At 38.5% G+C, this 21,259-nt stretch overlaps 1 protein-coding gene across 11 annotated transcripts in view; it reads right to left on the minus strand.

Moving 5' to 3' along the window:
• Nucleotides 1–21,259, minus strand: part of vav2 (vav guanine nucleotide exchange factor 2) — a 220,561-nt gene that overhangs the window by 3,420 nt on the left and 195,882 nt on the right. For 2 of the 11 annotated variants that reach the window (XM_023338195.1, XM_023338198.1), the window contains 18 exons: nucleotides 17,883–17,951; nucleotides 17,463–17,549; nucleotides 17,067–17,155; nucleotides 16,357–16,489; nucleotides 15,946–15,960; nucleotides 15,504–15,613; nucleotides 14,740–14,841; nucleotides 13,170–13,258; nucleotides 11,146–11,159; nucleotides 11,018–11,036; nucleotides 10,006–10,133; nucleotides 7,435–7,506; nucleotides 6,222–6,283; nucleotides 5,816–5,932; nucleotides 5,265–5,352; nucleotides 4,903–5,026; nucleotides 2,667–2,756; nucleotides 1,008–1,162 (listed from right to left, as the gene is read on the minus strand). In XM_023338195.1, coding sequence (XP_023193963.1) covers nucleotides 1,008–1,162; nucleotides 2,667–2,756; nucleotides 4,903–5,026; nucleotides 5,265–5,352; nucleotides 5,816–5,932; nucleotides 6,222–6,283; nucleotides 7,435–7,506; nucleotides 10,006–10,133; nucleotides 11,018–11,036; nucleotides 11,146–11,159; nucleotides 13,170–13,258; nucleotides 14,740–14,841; nucleotides 15,504–15,613; nucleotides 15,946–15,960; nucleotides 16,357–16,489; nucleotides 17,067–17,155; nucleotides 17,463–17,549; nucleotides 17,883–17,951 — 1,563 coding nt within the window. The remainder of the gene's footprint in view (nucleotides 1–1,007; nucleotides 1,163–2,666; nucleotides 2,757–4,902; nucleotides 5,027–5,264; nucleotides 5,353–5,815; nucleotides 5,933–6,221; nucleotides 6,284–7,434; nucleotides 7,507–10,005; nucleotides 10,134–11,017; nucleotides 11,037–11,145; nucleotides 11,160–13,169; nucleotides 13,259–14,739; nucleotides 14,842–15,503; nucleotides 15,614–15,945; nucleotides 15,961–16,356; nucleotides 16,490–17,066; nucleotides 17,156–17,462; nucleotides 17,550–17,882; nucleotides 17,952–21,259) is intronic. The other 9 variants (XM_023338201.1, XM_023338200.1, XM_023338197.1 and 6 more) reach the window with 8 other exon arrangements.

Here is a 21,259-nt window from a genome sequence, read left to right on the forward strand (position 1 = left end):
AGAATACAACAGGAAGTGGAAGGAGGATTATAATGTGGTGTGTTTTTTAATGACTTAGTGCATGATATTAAGGACTTCAGAACTGGGGTGCTCTATTTTCCTAGTTTTAGTGAGAACACGAGCAGCAGCGTTCTGGATCAGCTGCAGCTGTCCGACTAAAGATAAATGTATGAATGAGTTTCTCTAGATCTTGCTGGGACATTCATCTTTAAATCCTAGAAATGTTCTTCAGGTGATGGAAGGCTGACTTTGTAATAATCTTTATGTGTTTCTAAAGGTTCAGGTCTGAGTCCATCTTCACCCAGATGTTGGACCCGATTGCTACTTTCTAACTCTAATAACTAAAGCTGTATGCTGAGTCTTGATTAGTCCTCTCTAGGTTCAAAGATAATAACGGCTTTCCTAACTTTCAAGGGATGAGGTATGGATAACTCTAGGAAATGGATGAGTTGCTTTCTGCAGGTGGTTGTAGTTAAATGCCAACAGCATATGTGTCAATTATTTGGCTGAAGCCCTGTTGGCATAGTGACTGAATCTGAGATGAAAAGCAAACAAAGCCCATGCTGAAATGGTAAAAAATTCTCACAACAGAATCTTACAGCTCAGATGTTTGAGCAAAGAGAATCAGTTTAGAAGCGACGGCAGCTACAGGGTTTATTCTGGCTGTTCATTAAGTAAAATGGAGTTTTTCTGTTCTATTAAAGTTTCAAATAAAGTTAGGAGCAGGAGCGGTAACACAGCATGAAAAAGAATCTAAATCAGACCATTTGAAGAAGTTGAAACAGAAAATCATGGCTTTGTGACTGCAGAGCATGAGCATGGCCTCCTTCTGTCACCACAGGAGTGCATTAGGACGGTCAAATGTGCAGCTTAATGGGGACAAATTTCTGAAATAGAGTGCTGACATCCTATCCACGTTTCACAGAAAGCCACCTGCTTTAGGGTCTTCAGTAGTTTAATCATTAAATTTAATCTAGGCTGTTTCAGACTTTTATCGTAGCACTTACCCGTCCGTTGGCCTCTCCTTTCCACCAGCCCTGGTCTCCGCCAATCTTGCTGTATATTTTGACGACGTCTCCTTCCCGCAAGGACAGCTCCCTCATGTCTCGTGCTGCAAAGTTATATCTGGCTACTGCCGTGCTCACCACCCGAGGAGTAAACACTGGAGAATGGAAACAGTAGGGAGATTGATAACATGCATAAACAGAGTTCCAACACATCTCATTTGTCAAAATGTCATCCTAATCCACACAAATTTCAGGTTTTGACATCCTCTTCTCTAGGAAGCTCGTATCAAAGTTCTGACTTGTAGGTACAGCTCAGCTGTGAGAGACAGACTCAGACCAGGACAATTGTCAACAAACCATTGAAAACGTCAATGGTCCATTGAAGACCCAAACTCTGATTAGTGAAAGGAGATTGTTGCCTAAAATCTCTCAACACATGGCTCCATCCATCCTCTACAAAATGGTGCAGTCATGGGCCCCCAAAGCCAGCCGTTTCCACTCCACAGCTGGATAGTTAGGACGATATTCCTGGGATTGTATTCATCTTTCTTCTTCCTCCAAACACTTTGATTGGAGTGAATAACAAAACAGTTTTCAGTCTCATCCGACAACACGACTTTCCCCCATGCCTCCTTTGGCATATCAGTCGTTAGCAAGTGTTATGTGCTGCAGGATGCTAATCCATGATGGTGTAGTGTTTTACTAATAACAACCTTTGAAACTGTGGTCCAAGGTCATTGTGTAGCTGATCTCACTTTTCTCATGATCATTGATCCTCCACAAAACGAGGTCTTGCAAGAAGAGGGAGATTGAAAGTCACCTTCAGTTCCTTTCATTTTCGAATAATTGTGCTAACAATTGTTGCTTTCTCACCTAATTGTTTGGCTATTGTCCTGTAGCTCCTATACAAGTCTGCAAATTTTCTTGGCCTTATACCAGGGGTGGGCAACCCTGGTCCTCGAGGGCTGGTGAATCTGCCACTCTTAAGATGTCTCCCTGGTCCAACACACTTCAATCAAATGACCGAATCACCTCGTCAGTACAACCAGCTTCCCCACAGTCCTGCTAATGATCTCATTATTTGGTGCGTTGAAGTAGAGACACATCGAAAAGTTGAAGGGCACCGGCCCTCGAGACCGGGAGTTTCTCACCCCTGCCTTAGACAGTTCCTTGGTTTTATCCAGGACGGCTAGGCTTTAGTCTGAATATGTGTCTTTTATAAAGGTAACAAGTTCAAACAGGTGCAGTTCATAAGGCCAATGAGTGGAGGATAGGAGAGGTTCCTAAAGATGGACTAACAGGTCTGTGATTGATTTGGTCTGTAACAGCTGATACCTACAGACCTCGCTATTCATTGTAAGTGAAAAAACTTGAAAAGTGCTTGCTTTTCCCACTGTATGTAATGAAAATTACAATTTGCGAAGATTTTATATGAAACTTATTGCACAAAATGACAAATAAGCATGGTAATAAAATGTAAAAAAAACATTTTTTTTCTTTCATTTAATAAGTAAAACGTAATTCTTGCAAACATTGCAGTGTTGCCAATGAAAAGAAAGAAAGCCTCCGAGAAGAAGTAATGAGCATGAGAGCAGATATGTTGAGTAGGTAATTTGAGGTCAACAAGTGTGAGACGTCAGCGGGAGCACAAAGGAGTACCTGACCAGAAGGGAGCAGAGCTCTGAGAGGAGGAGAAGTTCAGGCCTTGTGGACTGAGGAAGGAGAAATTGTAGGAGGCGCAGGTTGCTGCTGATAGGAGGAAACAGAGCGAGAGAGAGAGAAAACAAGAGAAGAAATGAAGCTGGAAGATGTTTTGAGATGCAGGCATGCTGAGCTAAAGCAGGAGATGCAGGGTTGAAAAAGGAGAATGCAATAAGAAGATAAATTTCACAATTCCACGAGTAAATTTGCATATTTATAGAGTTCGTCTACAGTATGGCTCAGTCATAGGTAAGTAAATAGAATACAGTTTGTTTTTTTGTCCCACGGTGGAGGTAGACATGTTACTTTTATTCAGAGTTAACATGTTTGACCATTAAACTAATTATTTAAGTAATTATGGTGGATACTCTCTGGAGCAAATGTCTTTCCTAAAGAGTATGATGGCTGGTAATTCCTGTTGAGTTTTTGCCCCTACAGCCATCTGGAATTTGCACCCAAGGAAGCTGTCAAAGTCACATCATCGTCTTCCCACAGATTAGTGGCATAATGGAATTGAATGAAAAGGCTAAAATAAAGTCTCTTATTACTAGTTTCTTTTTTGTCTCAGTCATTTTAATGTCTGAACGGTGAGAGGACACAGCTGCATCTTAAAAATCAGCACATTTTGCAGTCGAGCTTCCAAATTTAGCTGAAACAAAAGGGAAGCAGTGCCACTCTGGTGAGGAGAGAGAACAAAGGCAGAGCAGTGCAGGACAGAAGCCAGGGCAGCGACAGAGCCAGTATTCATACAGTCTGATGCACAGAGATGGCAGCCAGTTCTGTGGCTCCACAAACCTCTGGGTTAGCTCACTTTCCATTTTCTATCCCTCACTCTAGCATTTAACTGTGTCATCTTCCTATTCTTCTCTGTTCCCCACCGGCCTGCCTCAATTACTCTTTGTATGAGTCAAGAGAAGCTTTGAAATTGGCAGGAGCAGAACACCAGGAAAGCCAAAGAGAGTGGGAGTGAGTTTAGTCTGTCTGTTGTTTTACCCAAAGTTACCACAAATACGTAGCATCCTCTGCATACTTTGCTCCCCTAAGGCTCATTACCAAAGCCATAATCAGTCATAAAGCCAGGCGGCCATGCAGGGAAAAGCAGTTCATCTCTGGGTGGAGATATGGTGACCTTGATTTCTCCAGCTTCACATCACAGTGGCAGTTCGCCAACAATGGAAGCCCATTCGTCCTTCTTTAGAGACGAAGGCATAAAGCAAGGAGCCAGGACTCTGAGCAATGCAGAGATGTGTAAAAAGGAATGGCTGGTTTGTTTGTTCCAACCTTGTGAAACATTACAGGGGGAAATCAAATGCCGTCCTAGTGGTGGAAGACGATAACATCAATCTCCCGCCACAGAAAAGTTCACATTTTTCTGTGGGACAGGATTCCGATTCACAGATCTTTCATCTCGCATGTTTAAATATTCTAAAGAAAATGCCTCTTTGGGAGCTGAGATGTTCATTTAATGCATATTGAGGCATATTTGCTGTTTGAACTATAAAATATAACAACTATATGTGCTTTTAATGGGTTCTCAAGTATTTGCTAATTTTTAACCCCAGTGAATACTGGAGGTCTACCATAGATTTTCACTGCAACGTTGCACAAAACCATGTTTACCATCGGTACCAGTAAGTGTTCAGAGAACTCTATACTGTGGATGCTCTCACATTTGAATGAACCGATCTGGACCTTACCTGTTACATCCAACAGGTATTCCACGTCAGTTATTTAAAAGTCATAAATTAAAATTAAAAAGTGTGAGCTCTTCATTTTTTCTAAAGGGGAAGGTCTTTTCTTCCACACTGCACAAACTTCCTGGTGATGTTTGTGACCAACAATGACCAGCAGGTTCATCACAAGTGAAGCAAGAAAAAGGGCTTTGAGCAACAAAGCCTGACCACCGGACTTTGTAGTTTGGTCGTCATTGTTTACTTCAGTTTAAACTGCAATCTAATTTTGAGAGCAAAACACACTGATTAAACCATCTTCAATTATTATTTGTCATGTGCTCACCCTAAGTAGTCACAACTCTCTAATCCAGCACAATATCAGGAAGCGAAACAAAGCAGGAGGAAAACAAGCAACATGCTCTCACATGCAACAGATGGAGTTAGCCGAATTCGGGTTGTGTTGGAATCGACCTTATATTTGCTAGCAGGAAGTTTCAAAGCGTTGCTGAAGGGAACTTTACCTGGTGAGCGTGTGCTAGCCCGAGTTAGCGAGCGTTCTCTGGACTTGTAGGGATACCTCAGCGTGGTGTCTAGCAGCTTGAAGCTTTCCTTCAGTGAATGCGACTGATAGTACTCCACCAGCTCCTGTTGCACGGTAACACACACAACATGAGCAAAAGTATTCACACTCCATTAGGAAACTTAACAATAAAGTTCAGGGCATGAATTGGAGTTGTGGCAGTTTGGTCTGGTATTCCTAAAGTATTATTCTACAGATCCAGAAACTGAAATGTATGTTTTTTAAATGGCAAAATGTATCTTTGTGAGACTGTATCTAAACAGAAACATGTTGTTCCTGCATGAAAAGTAGTTCCTTCCTTACCAGAAGACTCTCAAACTTCTTTGCTTCAGTGATGTGGATCCAGTTGTCTTTTTCAATAACCTTGATGTGTTTTACTTCATCGTTGAATCTGCACAGAGAAACCCGGAGGAGGAGATGTTGATGTAATTAATCTGAAAACCTCCTGATTCATAATGTCAAAGTTTTATTCCGGCGCAATACTTTTATGAACGCAGCGCAATTGAAGTCGTTTTCTAAAAGGTAAAGATTTGTTCACTTATGCAAATACATGAGAGGCTCGTCCCCGCAGCCCTTTTGCACCTGTGTTAAAGGCTTGGAAGCAAATTTGCAAATGCAACACTAATTCATCACAATGTGACAGCTCCAGCAAGAGCTCAAATAACAATATCTGTGTGGAGAGCCGTCTCCAAGGAGAGAGAAAATAAACCAAAAAAGCAATTATGGAAATTAGTTGGAGCCAGAAACAGACTCTGCACAAGCTAGCCAGGGTTTCCTGAGACAGTTTTTGTCTTCCCTGGGATATAAATAAGAACCGGACCAGCTTCTCCTCCAGCTCTTTGTGAAATGCTCACTTGATGCTGATGGCGAAGCGCTCTGCCTCGGCCGTCCGTTCCCTGATCAGGTACGTCCCGCTGCAGTGGGACTTCAGGAGGTTGTCCGCCTGCTGGCGCTCCATGTTCCCCGCAAACCTAAAGGAGAAGAAGAAGGGAATTCATGGCATGTTCTAATTATTATTATTATTATTTTTGCCAGAATCAAATTCCCAGAATTCTTTCTCTCGTTTAATGAACATAAAATTTTATTGTACATAATTTTACAGAGGTCAGGATCTAACAACGGAACTTGAAAAACCAGAGGATAAATCAACAGACTGATGGTTTGATAGAGAGTCAGAGTGGGTAATGGCAGCTCTGGATGAGAAACATTAGGGTACCGGCCCTTTAAATCTAAAACGCTGAGATGTTAAGAGTTACATACCAAGGATATCCATAGTAGTCTGATTCTCTTGACGACTGCCGGCTGGATAATGACTGGAAAGGCTGTCACAAACGAAGGAAGGAACGCATTATGCAGAGAAACAAATAACCAGACAATATCTGCACCGACGTTTTAGTTAGATTTAATCGTACGCTGGAGAAACAAACTGCAAAATGTTTCAAAGTTTTTCTCAGTTTCCTCTTGCACTTTCCTGCCCTCCTGCTGAGATTTGTTATGATTCATTAGTGGAAGCCCTCCATGCAGAACCGGCCCACATCGGAACAGCTCAGCACATAGGAAGCTTTCACTTTCAAGTCAAGCTTAAATGGAGGATTTGCATCTCGTAGGAATATTCTGAATGTGGATGACGGCTAGATCCCACCCTACAGCAGGAAGCAACAGCGAGGGCTAAAAGCCAGAACTGAACAGGAAATTATTTGGGAATTGTTTATATGTTAATGTTCATGAGTTTAAAAAACAGTTGATCAAGTTCATAATTCAGAGAAACTAAAAACAACACCTAAAGATGTGTTTGTTTGAACGCATTACAGACTTTAGTTTATTCCCTATTGGCAACAAAATAAATAAAATGTGAAAAGTTTTGGTTGTGCATTATTTTCAACTTCCTTCTATCATTAATGTTTAGAACAAACTGTCATTTCAAAATAAACCTCTCTACTCGCTTTGGGTTTATGTTTAGGGTTGATCTGCTGAATTTCAAGTTTTTTATGTTGCTTTTAAGGTTTTCTTTTCCCAGGATTACCCAGTATGTAGTCATATCCCTATAGTTGCTGAAGAAAAGCATTTCCAAAACATAATGTTGCCACCACCAAGCATCAACACAGGGATAGTGTGTTAAGGATAAACGTTTTATATAAAAAGGCAATTCTATGCAGACAATTTTAGTTGGGGTTATAAGATTAAAGGACTACAAAAGCAATGTTTCTTTTATTAAAGATTTTCTTTCCACTTAAAAATTATGCCTTAACTTTGTGTTAAGATCATAAAATACCTTTAAATTGGTGGTTACAAGGTTATAAAATGGATTATATTGAACTTTTGTTCAATATAATCCATTTTATAACCTGCTTTTTGTGCTGCATTTTCTGAACATTTCGCTGGAAGAAATGATCTTGAATTTCTGCTGAATATGCTTCCAATTTATATTGGACAGGCAGTAAAACTTTAGAGTTGTTTTAGAGTAAAAACCTACCTTCGGGTCTAAGTAAGGTTTTACACATGAACTGGGAAAGAAACCACTCTTTTGTGTTTGTATCAGCTTCCCCTGCAAGACAGAAATAAAAAGTTAAAAAATATGATAATATAATGAAAAATGTTTTTTTTTTTTTTTAAAGATTTTACGGAAGAAAGCCAACCAGTTTGAAGAACAAGGGGTTAAATATCCTGAATTACATAATGAGTTTATAAAACCTCCCTACAACTGTACTAGCATGTCCATAAGATGTGAATCTTTGCTGCCCCCTAGTGGCAGCATCATAAGTTAATGATGGCAACAAGTTGAAATAAAGCAAAAGCTTTCACCTTGAGTGTTTTGCTTTCCTGATACAATAACCTAAAACTAAGCCAATAAACCAGTTTGAGAGATGCTACATCCACTACATCAGACTGGATTCTGATGGGAGATGAGGCACTCACTAAAAAGGCAACGAATCCATCAAGATTGCTCATCAGCGTCAGACAGAAGAACCGTTTCCTGCTTGCAGCGATCGATTGGGAGCCGCAACCGCCCTCCGACTTCATGCACAGAGATTAAAACCAGCGTTCTGTCGAGGGATAACCAACTTTAATAGCCAAGATAAATTCACGGCATCACAAAGTCGCCCCAAGTCGCTCTTGGAAAAGCAGGGCCCGACGTTAGTGGATAAAAATCGATTATACTGCTGAGACAATGAGAGACCCTGTAGCGATATCAACTATCATGTAAAAGAATGATTTATAAAAGAGAAATCCCCTCCCAGTCTGCAAGTTTTAATAAGACAATACAATCAGTAGAGCTGCTCCTTCTATTTTCAAATGTAAAACACAAATAAAAAAGAAACAACATAAAGTAAATTGCAAGTTTATGTGTTAATGTTTCTAGTATTATTGACAGAAGTGTAAGAATAACAGTTTCTAAAAGGCTTTCCAGCCATCCTGAAATTAATGACTTCCACTAGTCTCAGCTGACTCCTCACAGAAATATCAAGGCCTAGCAATTCATTAAATGTGTTAATCAGCTTTGGCAGTAAAGCTCTATCTTTTTTTCAACAAAGGATCAACTATGTTCTTTTTGTAAAAGGCAGGAAAAAAGACTCAAAAGTTGGTAGAAATGCTTTTGTGTCAATAACTTTCGGCGTTTTCTGTCATTCGCCTGCTTCATGTCCCACTAGGATATGATGATCAGACTGAAGTCTGGATTTGATTATTGTTTTCCAGCCATTCATACATAAATTTGCTGCTGAGTTTGTCTGTTGTCCTGTTGATGACCCAGTTCTGGCCAAGCTTTAGATTTCAGACAGTGCATCTATTATTTCACGCTAGAAAGCATTAATATACAGAAATGTTCATAGTCAACTCAAAGTTTTTGCAAAACATGCCGCATTGATGTTTGTTTTAAAATGCCTTATAACTCCTAAGTGGTTAATGACATCATTACCAATGTATTTGTGTTAAAATATGCCTGTATGTGAAAGAAAATAAATTAAAAGTGCTAATTAGTGTCACTAATTAACATCTTAAATAGTAAGAGATGCCAGTCTGTGCCTCTAGTGACTATCATAAAATCATATGATCATAAAATGAGAGCTTATCTACAACAACTGAGCTTGAGCAAAGTTTAAACTATCTGCGACCTGGTGTAGTGTATTTAAAGCAGAAAGTACCACTGGAAAATAAAAAATTAAAACATGCATGTGATGGGGCTTGGATAAGACCGGAAATAAATTGATTTACTGATCCAAGATGCCTTAGAAACATGAGATAAAGGGCACTTACTAAGTCATTGAAACAAAAATGGTTGTGTCTAAATAATAATAATAATAATAATAATTAGTTTTTGGATGTAAAATTCTACTTTTGTGTCAAAAAAGCCTTCAATTTCAATCATGCTTTATTTTCAACCTCTGATTTTTTTCTGATTTGACTTCTGGATTTTTTTTTTTACCAGAGCAGATATAAACCTTTTTGAAGATTTTGGTTTTTTTATTTTAACCAAAGTGCAGATTTTTTTCTCTTACAGATTTGCTCCAGACTAGAAAACTGTTAGAACGCTACGTATACCGTATTTTTCGGACTATAAGCCGCTCCTTTTCTCCCATGTTCTGAACCATGCGGCTTGTAGCCCGGTGCGGCTTTTCTGTGAATTATTCTTCAGCCGCCAGGGGGCTCTTCAATCATTGGAAGTCAAAATTGGAAATCAAAGAAGAAAGTGCAAATTTTAATTTAGAACAAGCACATGCTAGCAGCAGGCGCGACGGACAAATGTTTTTAAATTCAAACTCCTCATCATGGAAACCACACGAAGAAGTTCATATGATGATGTAAACTCGGCATGAACGTATCCATGGTTCGGCGCTGGAGACGGAGGGCTGCGTCTTTAATATTCTGGTTATATATTCTGGTTATAGTATGGTGCGCTCTATAGTCTGGAACAATTTATCAAGTGTGTTTTATAACTTTAATCTTCCTTTAAGCCTCTGAAAGTGGTAACGGTGTGCCTAATTTTGTCATAATGGTTTGTTTTTGTTCAGTAAATATTCTGGTTTTTGGACTCTGGCAGCTGTACCTCCCACCACGGGGTGTCTGGATCCCCCTTTAGCAGCTCAATGAAGTCTCCTGTTTGGAAACAGAGAGGCGTCTTCCCTGGAGGTGTCGGTGTGCCGTGGTAGTTCCTCACAGCCACCATCTTTGGACCTGGAAACAGTTTGGAGAAAGAACAGAAAGCAACAGTTCCATTAGAGACGAAGGGAAGGGAAGAGTTAAATGAGCATTTATGAGTCAAAATACTGCAGGAATTGTCTAAAGTAAACATACTATAATCACAATTTAAGTAATATTTGGTGGCAGAACTTTACTGATACAAAATATTTTGGCCAGCTGTCAAAATGAATTCTCTTTTATTTCGAGGATTCGTGAATTGAAGCTACTATTACATTAGCCATAAGCTGTCACAATTAACATTAATAAAACTAAATGACTACATATAACACTTTTTAAAAAGATCTAATGAAATAAGAACATTTGCTTTTCCTCATGTACAAAGCCACACGTTTTCCTTCCACTCAACTTTTTTTGTTTTTGTAGAGAAATGTAACAGTTTTACTTTTTGATACGACACTCACTGGAGTATTTTTTATCAAGGTTAAAAGAAAAAAAAGTAATCATAAAATCATAATACTGATATTTTATTTTTTATGAACAAACAATAGCGTTTTGCCCAAATTGTGGGTCATGTTTTAGGTTTTGACACCCTGATCAAGATTATATAGCAGCTAAAATATATCATTTATGAGTCCTTTTTGAACCACAGGTTAGTTTTTACTAACTCTATGTGTAAGAAATCTTTTTCAAATGACCAACGGTCTCTCAAATTAAATTCTCTTTAAGGCCTTCTAAAATTTTGGACCAGTTCAGATTAAACTCATAATATTTGGTTCAATCAATGCTCTCACGCTGAAGAGCTCATGAGGTGTAACCTGAAATATCCAGAAGATGGCGGCAGAGAGCTGTGCAGCGACACCAGGCAATACAGTTTTCAGAAAAATCAAGCTTCAGGTCAAAGATAAGAGAAAACTGACCTGGTGACATTCCAGGCTCCTGCAAAACAAACACAAATGCAAAATCAGAAACTTATTAGATCTTAAATATTGTATGTTTAACTCTAACTGAGGTGAATGTTGCTGTTTAGTAGAACAAGTAAACTCACCATGTCGTGAGGATCTGAAACAAGACAAATTAATGTTATTTTATATTTTAATAAGCAATATAATGGGTTTTCTAGTTACATGACAAACAAGGATGCAGATTCACAAATATGCGACTTTAGATTAGGAAGCATGGAGGTGGGTAACAATATTTAATTTTGTCCTAACAGCACTGTTTGATTCTCTTTGCCATGCTTACATCAGGTTTCCTCTGCTAAACTGACATGAACTTTAATACAACATAAACATCCAAAGATCTCAATGCTTATCTGAGCTAAAGTTGAAGAAATCTGTGGGACACATTTGGGGTTGTGAATCCCCTGAAGGGATAGCTAAGAATAATCCAGCTGGAAACGGGATGATAATGTGCAAATATGCTGCAACAGAAAAATTAATTTTTTTAAGTTTCAGCTTAAACAGAAAAAAAAAAAATTATAGTTGGTGTTTTAGGATCAAACAATACAGATAGAAAATCTGTCAAAATTGATCATTAATTTTTAAGAGCAGCAATGCCAAAACACTGGATCTCACTGGAGGAAATAATTATTGCAAAACCAAGGATGAACCCCCCCTGTGGGGTCTGAAACGGCTTTCCCATGATTCATCCTGACTCCCAGTTGCTGTTTTCCTTTGGTACCAGAACTCAACGACACAATGAATTAATCCCACCTTCCTCCCGATTTCTCCTGCTGTTTCCTGGATGCCTTGTTTACCTTTTTGATATTTCTTGTAAAGATGTGTAAAAAAACAAACCTCAACACAACTGTACAATCTCACATTAATAAAATGTAAATATATCTTCAACATGATTTATTCAGCGAGGTTAACAGATTCTCTCACCATCACCATTCTAAATGTTGTGGCTCATGTTAAACTATATGAGGATATTAAATTGAGTAATTTTATTGCCATTTGGAATCTGTGGTTATTGTTTTCTGTTTCTATTTTAAGCTGTTAAAATATATAATTTGTCTGGTTTTATTTAGAAACCCCTCTGTGGACTGACAATGCTAATTAACTTAGGCTAAAAATGTTTTAGTGTTTGTTATCTATTGATTCTGGACATTTGTCCCTTAAATTGAACACAAATGGAATGAAATGAAATTAAAGTCATAGTGAAACGAAGCTTTTCATAAAAAGAAAACGTAACATAGATGGATCTGATGTGAATGAAACTGTGAATATGAGGAAAAACGTCTAAAATTCCCACTTTTAAGTAAAGAGGAGGACCTGCGATGCTGTGGGGCTGTCTTATCTTCCAAATGCCCCGGGAACTTTAGCATGGTATCAATAGTGGTGCTACTACGACGTAAAGAAAATATAGGATTTTCTGGTCTACCATCACAAACATAAACAATTGGATTTTGCTAAACTCCAGTTGGACTTTGGAATCATTTATTTTGGTCTTATAAAACAAGGACTGAACTTCTCAGCATCAAACTCTCATAAAACAAAATATGAATATGTGGAAAAGCTCCTCATTTTCACTGAGGAGCATGAGGAGCATGGTGGAGGAGATGTGGTGCTGTGGGCCTGTGTTTTTATTCCAGAAGTCTTGTTGTAAAAGCATAACATCCTGTTTTAAATGATGGAACAGAAAACTGATTATTGGTCATTGTTTGATCTTATAGCAGGACGATAAACCAAGACATGCAACAAAATCAATACAGAAATGCTACACCAGACACAAAACTAACACTGACTGATGGTCATATCTGTCCCCAGATCTAAATACTTTAGAAAACACAGAAGGACTAGTATAGATCCATGTGCTTGTTTACTCTGACCCTGTAAAACGTTATAAGTGCTGTCCTAAGATGCTGCCACTGCAATAAAAGATACATTCAGGCTTTTTACAGATATTCCCATGGGAAAGGAGCTGTGATTTAGACCGTTGACTGCCATCGTACAGACCATTAACGTTACCACTTGCCACACACTTTTTGTCAGAATGTTCCCAAAGAGCGCCTCTTAACTCCATAAACTTATAGTGAATTACAGATGCGCTGAGAAAGAAAACACCTACTGATTTTACAAATGGTGATCACTTCCAGACACTCTTTGTGAGCTCCTGTTCCACAGCGAGAGCAGTAGTAGCCCTGATAGAAGATGCCCCTGGAGGAAACACACACACACAAACTTTCAGAGCTGTAATGCAAACAGGAAGTGTCTCAGACGAACATTAACCTCCAGCGTTAGAGTCCAACTGCTTGTTCTTCCAGAAATATGGCTGCGTTCTCAGCGTTTCCTGCTGTGTTATTCTTTAAAATCATAAAGCCCACCGGTTTTGTTTAGACCCAGGTGGTCCGGAGGTGTTCCTGTAATGTCCACCGTAAACACTGCATGCATAGCAATGCTGCCGCGCCGAATACCGACTCCCATAAATCACGACAGGATCCATCGGGAGATGCAGCACTAATTAGCATCTAGATGGCTGGTTCCTGCCTCCGAAGGCTCTGTGAATTCAGGTCAACGAAGGCCAGGAAAATGTGCGGGTCAATACACAGAGCGGCGCTGATCCGGCTTACTGGGATGGAGGTGAGAGTGGTGATCCACAACAGCGGTGGGTCGTAACCCGCTGTAGTCGAGGAAGCTCGGTTTTGGGCTTACAGTTGGGATGTTTAAAAATATCCATCAGCAAAGAGTGTTCTCACTCTAAAGTTTGAGTATTTTAGCATTTTCATCCACTCACCAATTGATTTAATTAATTTATTTGCTTTAGTCTTAAAGCCAAGTTTGGTGGGCTTGAAGGAAATTAGCTGAAGACGTAAGTAGCTACTTTACTTCAGTTTTCTTTCTTTTTGTTTCTTTATCACTAAGAGATAACTTGATATGTCAAATACATGTGCTGCACTCCATAAAACTATCAATAAACTTTGATACTTTTCAAATTGGTCATACTACATCCCAAAACTTCTATGTGTTTTACCAGAATTTGATATGTAAAGTATGAAACTGTCATCGCACTACTATAAAGCCACTATATGAGAATCTGATTGAATACGCTGAGCCATAAATAGCGTACCGCACCAACCCAAACTGTGGAAACAAGGCATAACAAACCACTGAGGTCTTCACAGAACAGCTGGATTTAGATTGAGATTTAATAACACTCCCTATATTTCAGGTAACCTCTGTCTACAGTTGGTTGCCATAGATTTAAAGGTAGCAGAGTAAAGGGCAATGAATACTAAGATACAAGACACTTCTTTTAGTGAAAAGAAATGTTGGAAACTATTTAAAATTTTCAATTCCACTTCACAATTTTGCACTTGTCCAAAAGATAAAATTCCAATAAAAGAAACTGGTTCAGCAATAGTAGATTTGCTGAACAATTGTGGCTATATCTAAAATTTCTGAAAGAAAATTCAGATTGAGAAGTTGAAAATATCTAGATATAGACATAGTGCTGCCTGATGTTAGCTAAGTGGTAAGATGGTTCCAACATTTATGCGTTTTATAGTAAAGTTGGTGTTTGAACTATTAAAATGGTAGGTAAGGGCATTTTAAGATGGAGTCTAAGGATTAAAGAGGGATTTCCAGGTAGTTCTGGTCACTAACCCCCCACTGCAAATGCCCTGAAATAAAATTCTTACCTTAGGAGCATCTTGCAGGCTCTGCAGTTGGTGTTCTTATCAAAGGTGTGCATTTGGAAGTTGTGCTGGTTGGCGGTTGCTCTCTCAGGCTTGATGTTGGACCTGAACAGTAAATAGTTTCTTGTAAAATAAAGTGATCAGCCAAGGCAGATTCTAACAAGAATGCAATCGCAGTCGGGTTGGGATGGACAACAGATTAATAACAATATATATCACAATATACACATGATACGGATCAATATAAAATACACCTGACATAATATTCATTATGTAGAGTATTTACTGAACTCAGATCCAGAACCGCACAGCATTCTGGGGGATGTAGGTAGAGGAAAGACTTTTGTGGCCAGTTAAGCAAGGATGTAACATCAACTCACTCACTCACACATTGGTTACCTAGCAACAACCTGTTGAGTAACTTGCAAAGCAGCAGTTTTATGTTTTTGCCACCATGCCTTATGCCTACTAAAAATTAAAAACAATGGCGTGGAGTGAAAACTAATTGAAAATGGTTTTCCTTCTAAACAGCACATTGCTTCTTAAAGAGAAACCTGATTCTGATGGCTTAAAAGTTTTAAGCGTGGTGCTAATAATAGCAGCACGCAACATAGCGTGATTGTCTATGCTAAATAGACAATCATACGTTAAATGTCTATTTAACGTAAAAACAATTTACTCAACTGAATTTCCAGTAAAGCAACGCGCTGCAATTCAAATCCCATTACTTCAGGTAGCACTGATTTCCTCTGTGCAATCATACTTACATGGCCATCTCAAACTGCTCCATCCACTTCCTCTTGTTTTCTTCCGTTTTACAAAAGAACTGGAAGCCCTGCTTCCCTTGCAGGTGGATCAGGTAGAAACCATAAGACCACTAGAGAGAAAAAGTGAGCGTATGGGAGATGGAAGAGAGATATGTGGATGTTAGTGGCAAACAGAAATGGACAAAAAAAAAAAGCTAGTGAAATTTTTGTAAACTTTATGTAATTTGTGCGTGATCACAGTCGGTTCGGAGATGTGGAGGGAAAATAAAAATCCCTTGCATGCTTTAGCGATGCATCTGAGCAAAAAAAAAAAAGCTGCAGAGCCAGTCACAGAGCAGAGAGCTACATGTGCAATCACAGCATGACACCCAAAGAACAACACTTCTAAAAATAGGCCTTCATGTGAAGATGAGTTAAATAAAAGGGGGTCGCTTGGGCTTACCATTTTTCCACTTGACTGGTAGGCATGCAAAAAAGAAAGACACCAGAGAAAGACCCGGTTACACATGCAAACATGGACAGAGACATGCAGATCCAAACCAAAAGAAAGCAATGTTAGACCGGTGGCACAATGCACTGTCTCCATGAATCCTAAATGACCTTCATTGCATTTACATGATTGTTCAAGCATGGACGAGCACGACGCACGATCGGCACTTCAATGCATTACTCATACGTATCTGAAATTATCATCAACAAGCTCCTTCGGCTCAAGGACACCGTTTGTAATGATTATACAGGCTGTTTGATCATGTGCGCTAGCGGCGCCATCGCCGTGGAGATTAAACTGTGGAACAAATAGCTCTGCTCGGTCCGATTTCAAAGCAAAACAAAAACTAAATTGGTTTCTTACCTTTTTCATGTCTCTGTTGTTCATGGGGTCGTCTGACATTTTGTACAACTGGAGTTCAATAATCTCTTTCAGCTCGTAGCTGTAGCCTTTTCTCTTGCAAACAATCACCACTTTGTCAAAAAGGAAAATGTAGCTGCAAACAGAAAATTGTGGCACCTCAGTAATCAGACGGGGATGAATGGGTTCTTGGTAGGATACAAAAGACACAACATCACTATGCTGAGTTATTAAAAGAATATGCAACTGACTGGAGATGACAGTTTGTGATAAAATTGTAAAAAATAAAATTATTTGATTGTAATAATAGTTTAATTGCAAAAATATAAATGTAATTAGACTTTTATCTTATGTAAAATTGATAACGTATCATTGTTTTGCTAATTCCATAATATCTAATAATATTAAGGCGGTTACCGGTACTGGTTGTTGATACCTTATTACACAGTGCAACTTACAGATAATGACATATGCATTATTTTTGGTAATTACATACCATTACTTTAGCACATATTTACTACTAAACAATAACTCTATTGCCAGCATCTTATTGCAAGTTTACTAAAACTTGATTGCATCGTATTAATCACATAAAAGTTCAGAAATTGTTACATATTTACTACCCAGCTGTTGCACAATTGCTATAATGTTAGTACTGAGCTCAGTGCATCAGTTCAGTCCTGCTGACCCTTTGGGACCAAACTCAAACTCACCGGTCTTGTTTTGTTCTGTTGACGATGGAGGACACCTTCAGCTCTCCGTCTATCTTTGGCCTGCCGTACTCCTCCAGTTTCACCTGCTGCTTAGATTATAGACACACAGGGTGGCAATCTGATGCTTTATCTCTCAGAAACGGGGCTTTACACAGCTGGTAATTATGGATATATGTTTAAGGTTCGATTGGACATTAGTTTTGCGTGGAGATCTACTAAGCAACATTTTATTTCCGCTTTCACCGCACCGCATTTCAACAAGTGAAAGAAGCTCCACAAGCCCATCTTATATAGTAGAAGATAATTAATTATGTACATTTTCCAGGTATTTAGACGAGAAATAATCATTAGTAGGTGATTTCTACAGCAAAAAGAAGTGGCAGTGGAGACACTTACAAGATTTTCTATTGAGCTTTGGAATTCACAGATTTTTTTCAGGGTCTCGTTGTCTCTCTTGACTTCGTTGATGTACATGGCCAAGTCCTAAAAGGGGATGATTAGAGACATAATGCTCAAGTTAAATAAAAACCTGAGCACACTATTCAAATGGCTGCATATAAACAAATGTGCATGTAAAAAAGTCAAGTTTATTTGTAGAGCACATTTCAGCTACAACGCAATTGAAAGTAATTTACATAATAAACATATAACACAATAAACTAAAAAGGTACATTACATTACAGTGGCAAAATAAGGAGAGGTAATACATTCTAGTAGTCCAAACTGGAATTAATCAACGCTCCAGTTATTATTAATTAAAGAAAACTCGTAAAAACAACCACCACATTTCTAGGCTTGATTTAAAGGAAAAACAACCTCCATAGCAGCCAGTGCCTCTTTAAGTTGTTGCCTCTCAGGTCGGTCAGTCGAGTGACTCAAAAGTTCCTGCAACGAAAAGTTATTAATTATTACTGAATCTTATCTAAGACTAGTTCAGGTTTACTAAAACAGAAGAGTAGTTGCTTTCTACTCTAAGAACACATGTAGCATTTATGTAAAGGCTAGTAAATAACTCTATGCACAGCAACATCAGTTATAATAAAGTCGCTAAGTTGGCAACAGGGTAAACTATGCCCACTTCAGCCATTCACTACCATACTGAGAACGTTTCCTGTTTTACTAGCTAATTAACTAGCTTTATTTAGCTAGCAAGTTACAAATGAGATGAGATTGCTACACAAATTTATCACGGTATAAGGTGTCAAAAGTAATTTTTTTCCTTTCTTGGGCATTTTTTTTTTAATATAGTAGGAAGATTTGGCATTTTCTGCAAACTAGTCATGTGCCAACCCATGGTCCCACTGATGGGTTGAAGGTGCTAACATACTGTATGTAGGTAGCAGGGCAGGTTAACAATATTAGAAATAAAAATCGATTTCTATATACTTTCTGTCCTTACTGTATGTTTTATTAAAGTGAACCAGATCTTTCCAGATGCATTCTTCACAAAGTGCATCACAAAATCAATAATGAACCTGAACAGTGTTGAAGAGACACTCTGAGAAAATACTGTTTGTGATTTCATGAAAACAAGAGCTTCATTTTTTATGATAACACATTTTTCTCAGTTTCACAGCAGCATATTAAACCTTATCAGAACCATGTGAAATCAGGTGTAAACACTAATAAACAAGCAATTTATGAATTCGGGGCACCTCCATAATCCCCACGGCTCATTTTTTATCAAGTCATTATGAACAGCAGAAAAAGATAATGTGCCTAGATGCAGCTGAACAGACCTGCAGCCCATCTGAGAAATAAAACACTGATGTGAGATAACAGGACACTGAGTACCGTGATCATTGCTGCTGTTCTTTGTGGTTTGGTGGATATTTCAGCAAGATGTCAAAGTGTGGTCATTTCATACTCTACACTCTTAAAGTAATCCCTATTCCAAGCTGTTAGGAGGAATCATGGCTGTAGGGAGGACAGGCTTCGTCTTGCTTCAGGGTAATAATATCAAATATTGGTGTGTGGTGACTCTACCACATTTTTTCCTTCCACTCAATTATGCAATAATAGAACAGCTTCTTTATTTACCAATCATTTTGTAACTTATCCTCCTATCTGAGGTTTTCCCTCGTGTTGCTAAATGTCATAGCATAGCAATACATAATATATGATACAATGTATAATATTCAAATTATCTAAAGAAAACTAGATTTTTATCAGCTGTAACCCATAATAATAAAAAAATGATCAAAGAGAAATGTTTGAAAAATGTGTGAAATGTGTCTAAGTTTCACTTTTTGGATTGAATCACTTGCACCAATCAACTTTTCTTGATGTTGTAACTGACTGAAATTCTCCTGTGCACTAAAACCACAACACAGCAAAAAAGTTGTATTTTTCATTAATGTACAAAATTGATGTGAAAAATGCCAGCTGATGCTCACTACAAGAGTGCCGTCTCGTCTGTTCAGCTGGAAAATGTTACTTTAAACGCTTGCTTCACTAAAATGAGACATTTCTTTGTTATCACACAGAGAAATGCTTGTAAATAAAACATTAAAAGCGACAAACTCAGTCTTTCCAAGCAATATAGTGAGGTTGTCAGATTCTGTTAGTTTACAGGCTACAACACAACGCATGTTCATCCATTTTTGTTCCTTAATGTCTGATTTCACATGAGACAAAATGAAGTTTTGAAGTGACACATGGTAAATGGGGCTGTTCAGGGATTCCCCTGTGCTGCAGCCTACATACATAAGCTTCACAGAGGATGATGGGTAAGGCTTCTGATGCTAAATATCTAAAAATAATCAGCCACTAGCTTACAGTAACATGCTTTTCTGCACTTCATCTCTCTTGGGTAACATATGCAAGAGAAAAACCTGTCGGTGTCTAACCTGTAGTTACTGCAGAAATGATGAACAGGTGAATGCAATAGCAGCAAAAAACATATATTTTCATAACCAGAAAGGCTAACTACATGCTTTATTATGGTGGCACTAAACCAATTCCCTAATTATAATGAAGAAAAGAAACCACAAAAACAAACTAGCTATCGATGTTTTTCAAAACACTGACGCTTTTCTTGCAAAAGTTTTCAAAGAGTTGATTATTTCTGCACAAGGTACATTTGTTTAAAGGAAGCTTGGAATCATGACCTTCTTTCAGTTCAAAGTTGGGATTAAAATCAACAAAATCAATCGCTGCTCAAGGACATCTGAGATGTTGATTTCTCTTCATTCTGAGCGCATAAAGGATCTATTCACACCACGAACAAACGGTGAACTCTGCTGCGATGATATCTATGCAACAGTAAGTGAAGTGATGCCCTCAGGCGTGATTAGACCTGCGTAAGCGCCCCTCCACACAAAAACAGGACCTGTCAGTGTGACAGGCCCTCGGGGCGCAGCGCGCACCAATGCTCTCCTGCAATGTTGCGGGAGGCGACGAAATGGGGTGTGTTTAATCTGATTAGCGCACGGCTGATTTGACCTGGGAGGCTTGTTGTAGCTCCTGCAGCGGTTCGATACCAGCAAACAGAAAAGTCGCAGCGTCCACAGTCGACTTGCAGTCAAGTAACTTATTTGCTGAGTGATTTGGAAGATGAGGGTGAATTAATCATGGGGAATATTACAGTGATCCACTTGTTTTATAAATAAACACCAGATATTTAATAGCAACAGCGAAAAAGCAATCACACTAAGCACAAACTTCGAAGGATTTTATTGGGATTTCATTAAGCAAACTAACATTAAGCATTGTGTCACAGAATGAACCTCTGTACTTGTGCTTGTGTTTTATTTGCATGCTTTTAATTTGAAATGTAAATATTTCATCCTGTTGATTACCCATAGCCTCAGTAACCAATGGGGAGTCAGCAGGGTGGCAAGGAAAAGCATTTAAAAAGGGAAAATGAGGAGAAAATGATCAATAGTAAATCTGGAGAATCTGCTAACGAGATGAGTCTTAGTTGTGCATTCCACAAGTTTTTCAATTGTTGAAGAGTAGCAAGAAGAAAGAAAATATAGAAGTCCCGTTTGCAGAGTGCTGCAAGTGACGTAGACTACAAACCTTTGACTCAGTGGGCTAAAAACAAAGGTAGGCTACAATTTAAGCATCTTTATTTGTTAAAAATAAATACATATATTTTACCACCTCGACACTGGGTGCTATTCTGTGCTGTTCTATTGCAGAAAACCCTAATAAAAAGAACAGAATTTGCAGATTGAACATGACAAAAT

This window comes from Xiphophorus maculatus, chromosome 8, assembly GCF_002775205.1.
Source record: "Xiphophorus maculatus strain JP 163 A chromosome 8, X_maculatus-5.0-male, whole genome shotgun sequence".
Lineage (NCBI taxonomy): Eukaryota > Metazoa > Chordata > Actinopteri > Cyprinodontiformes > Poeciliidae > Xiphophorus > Xiphophorus maculatus.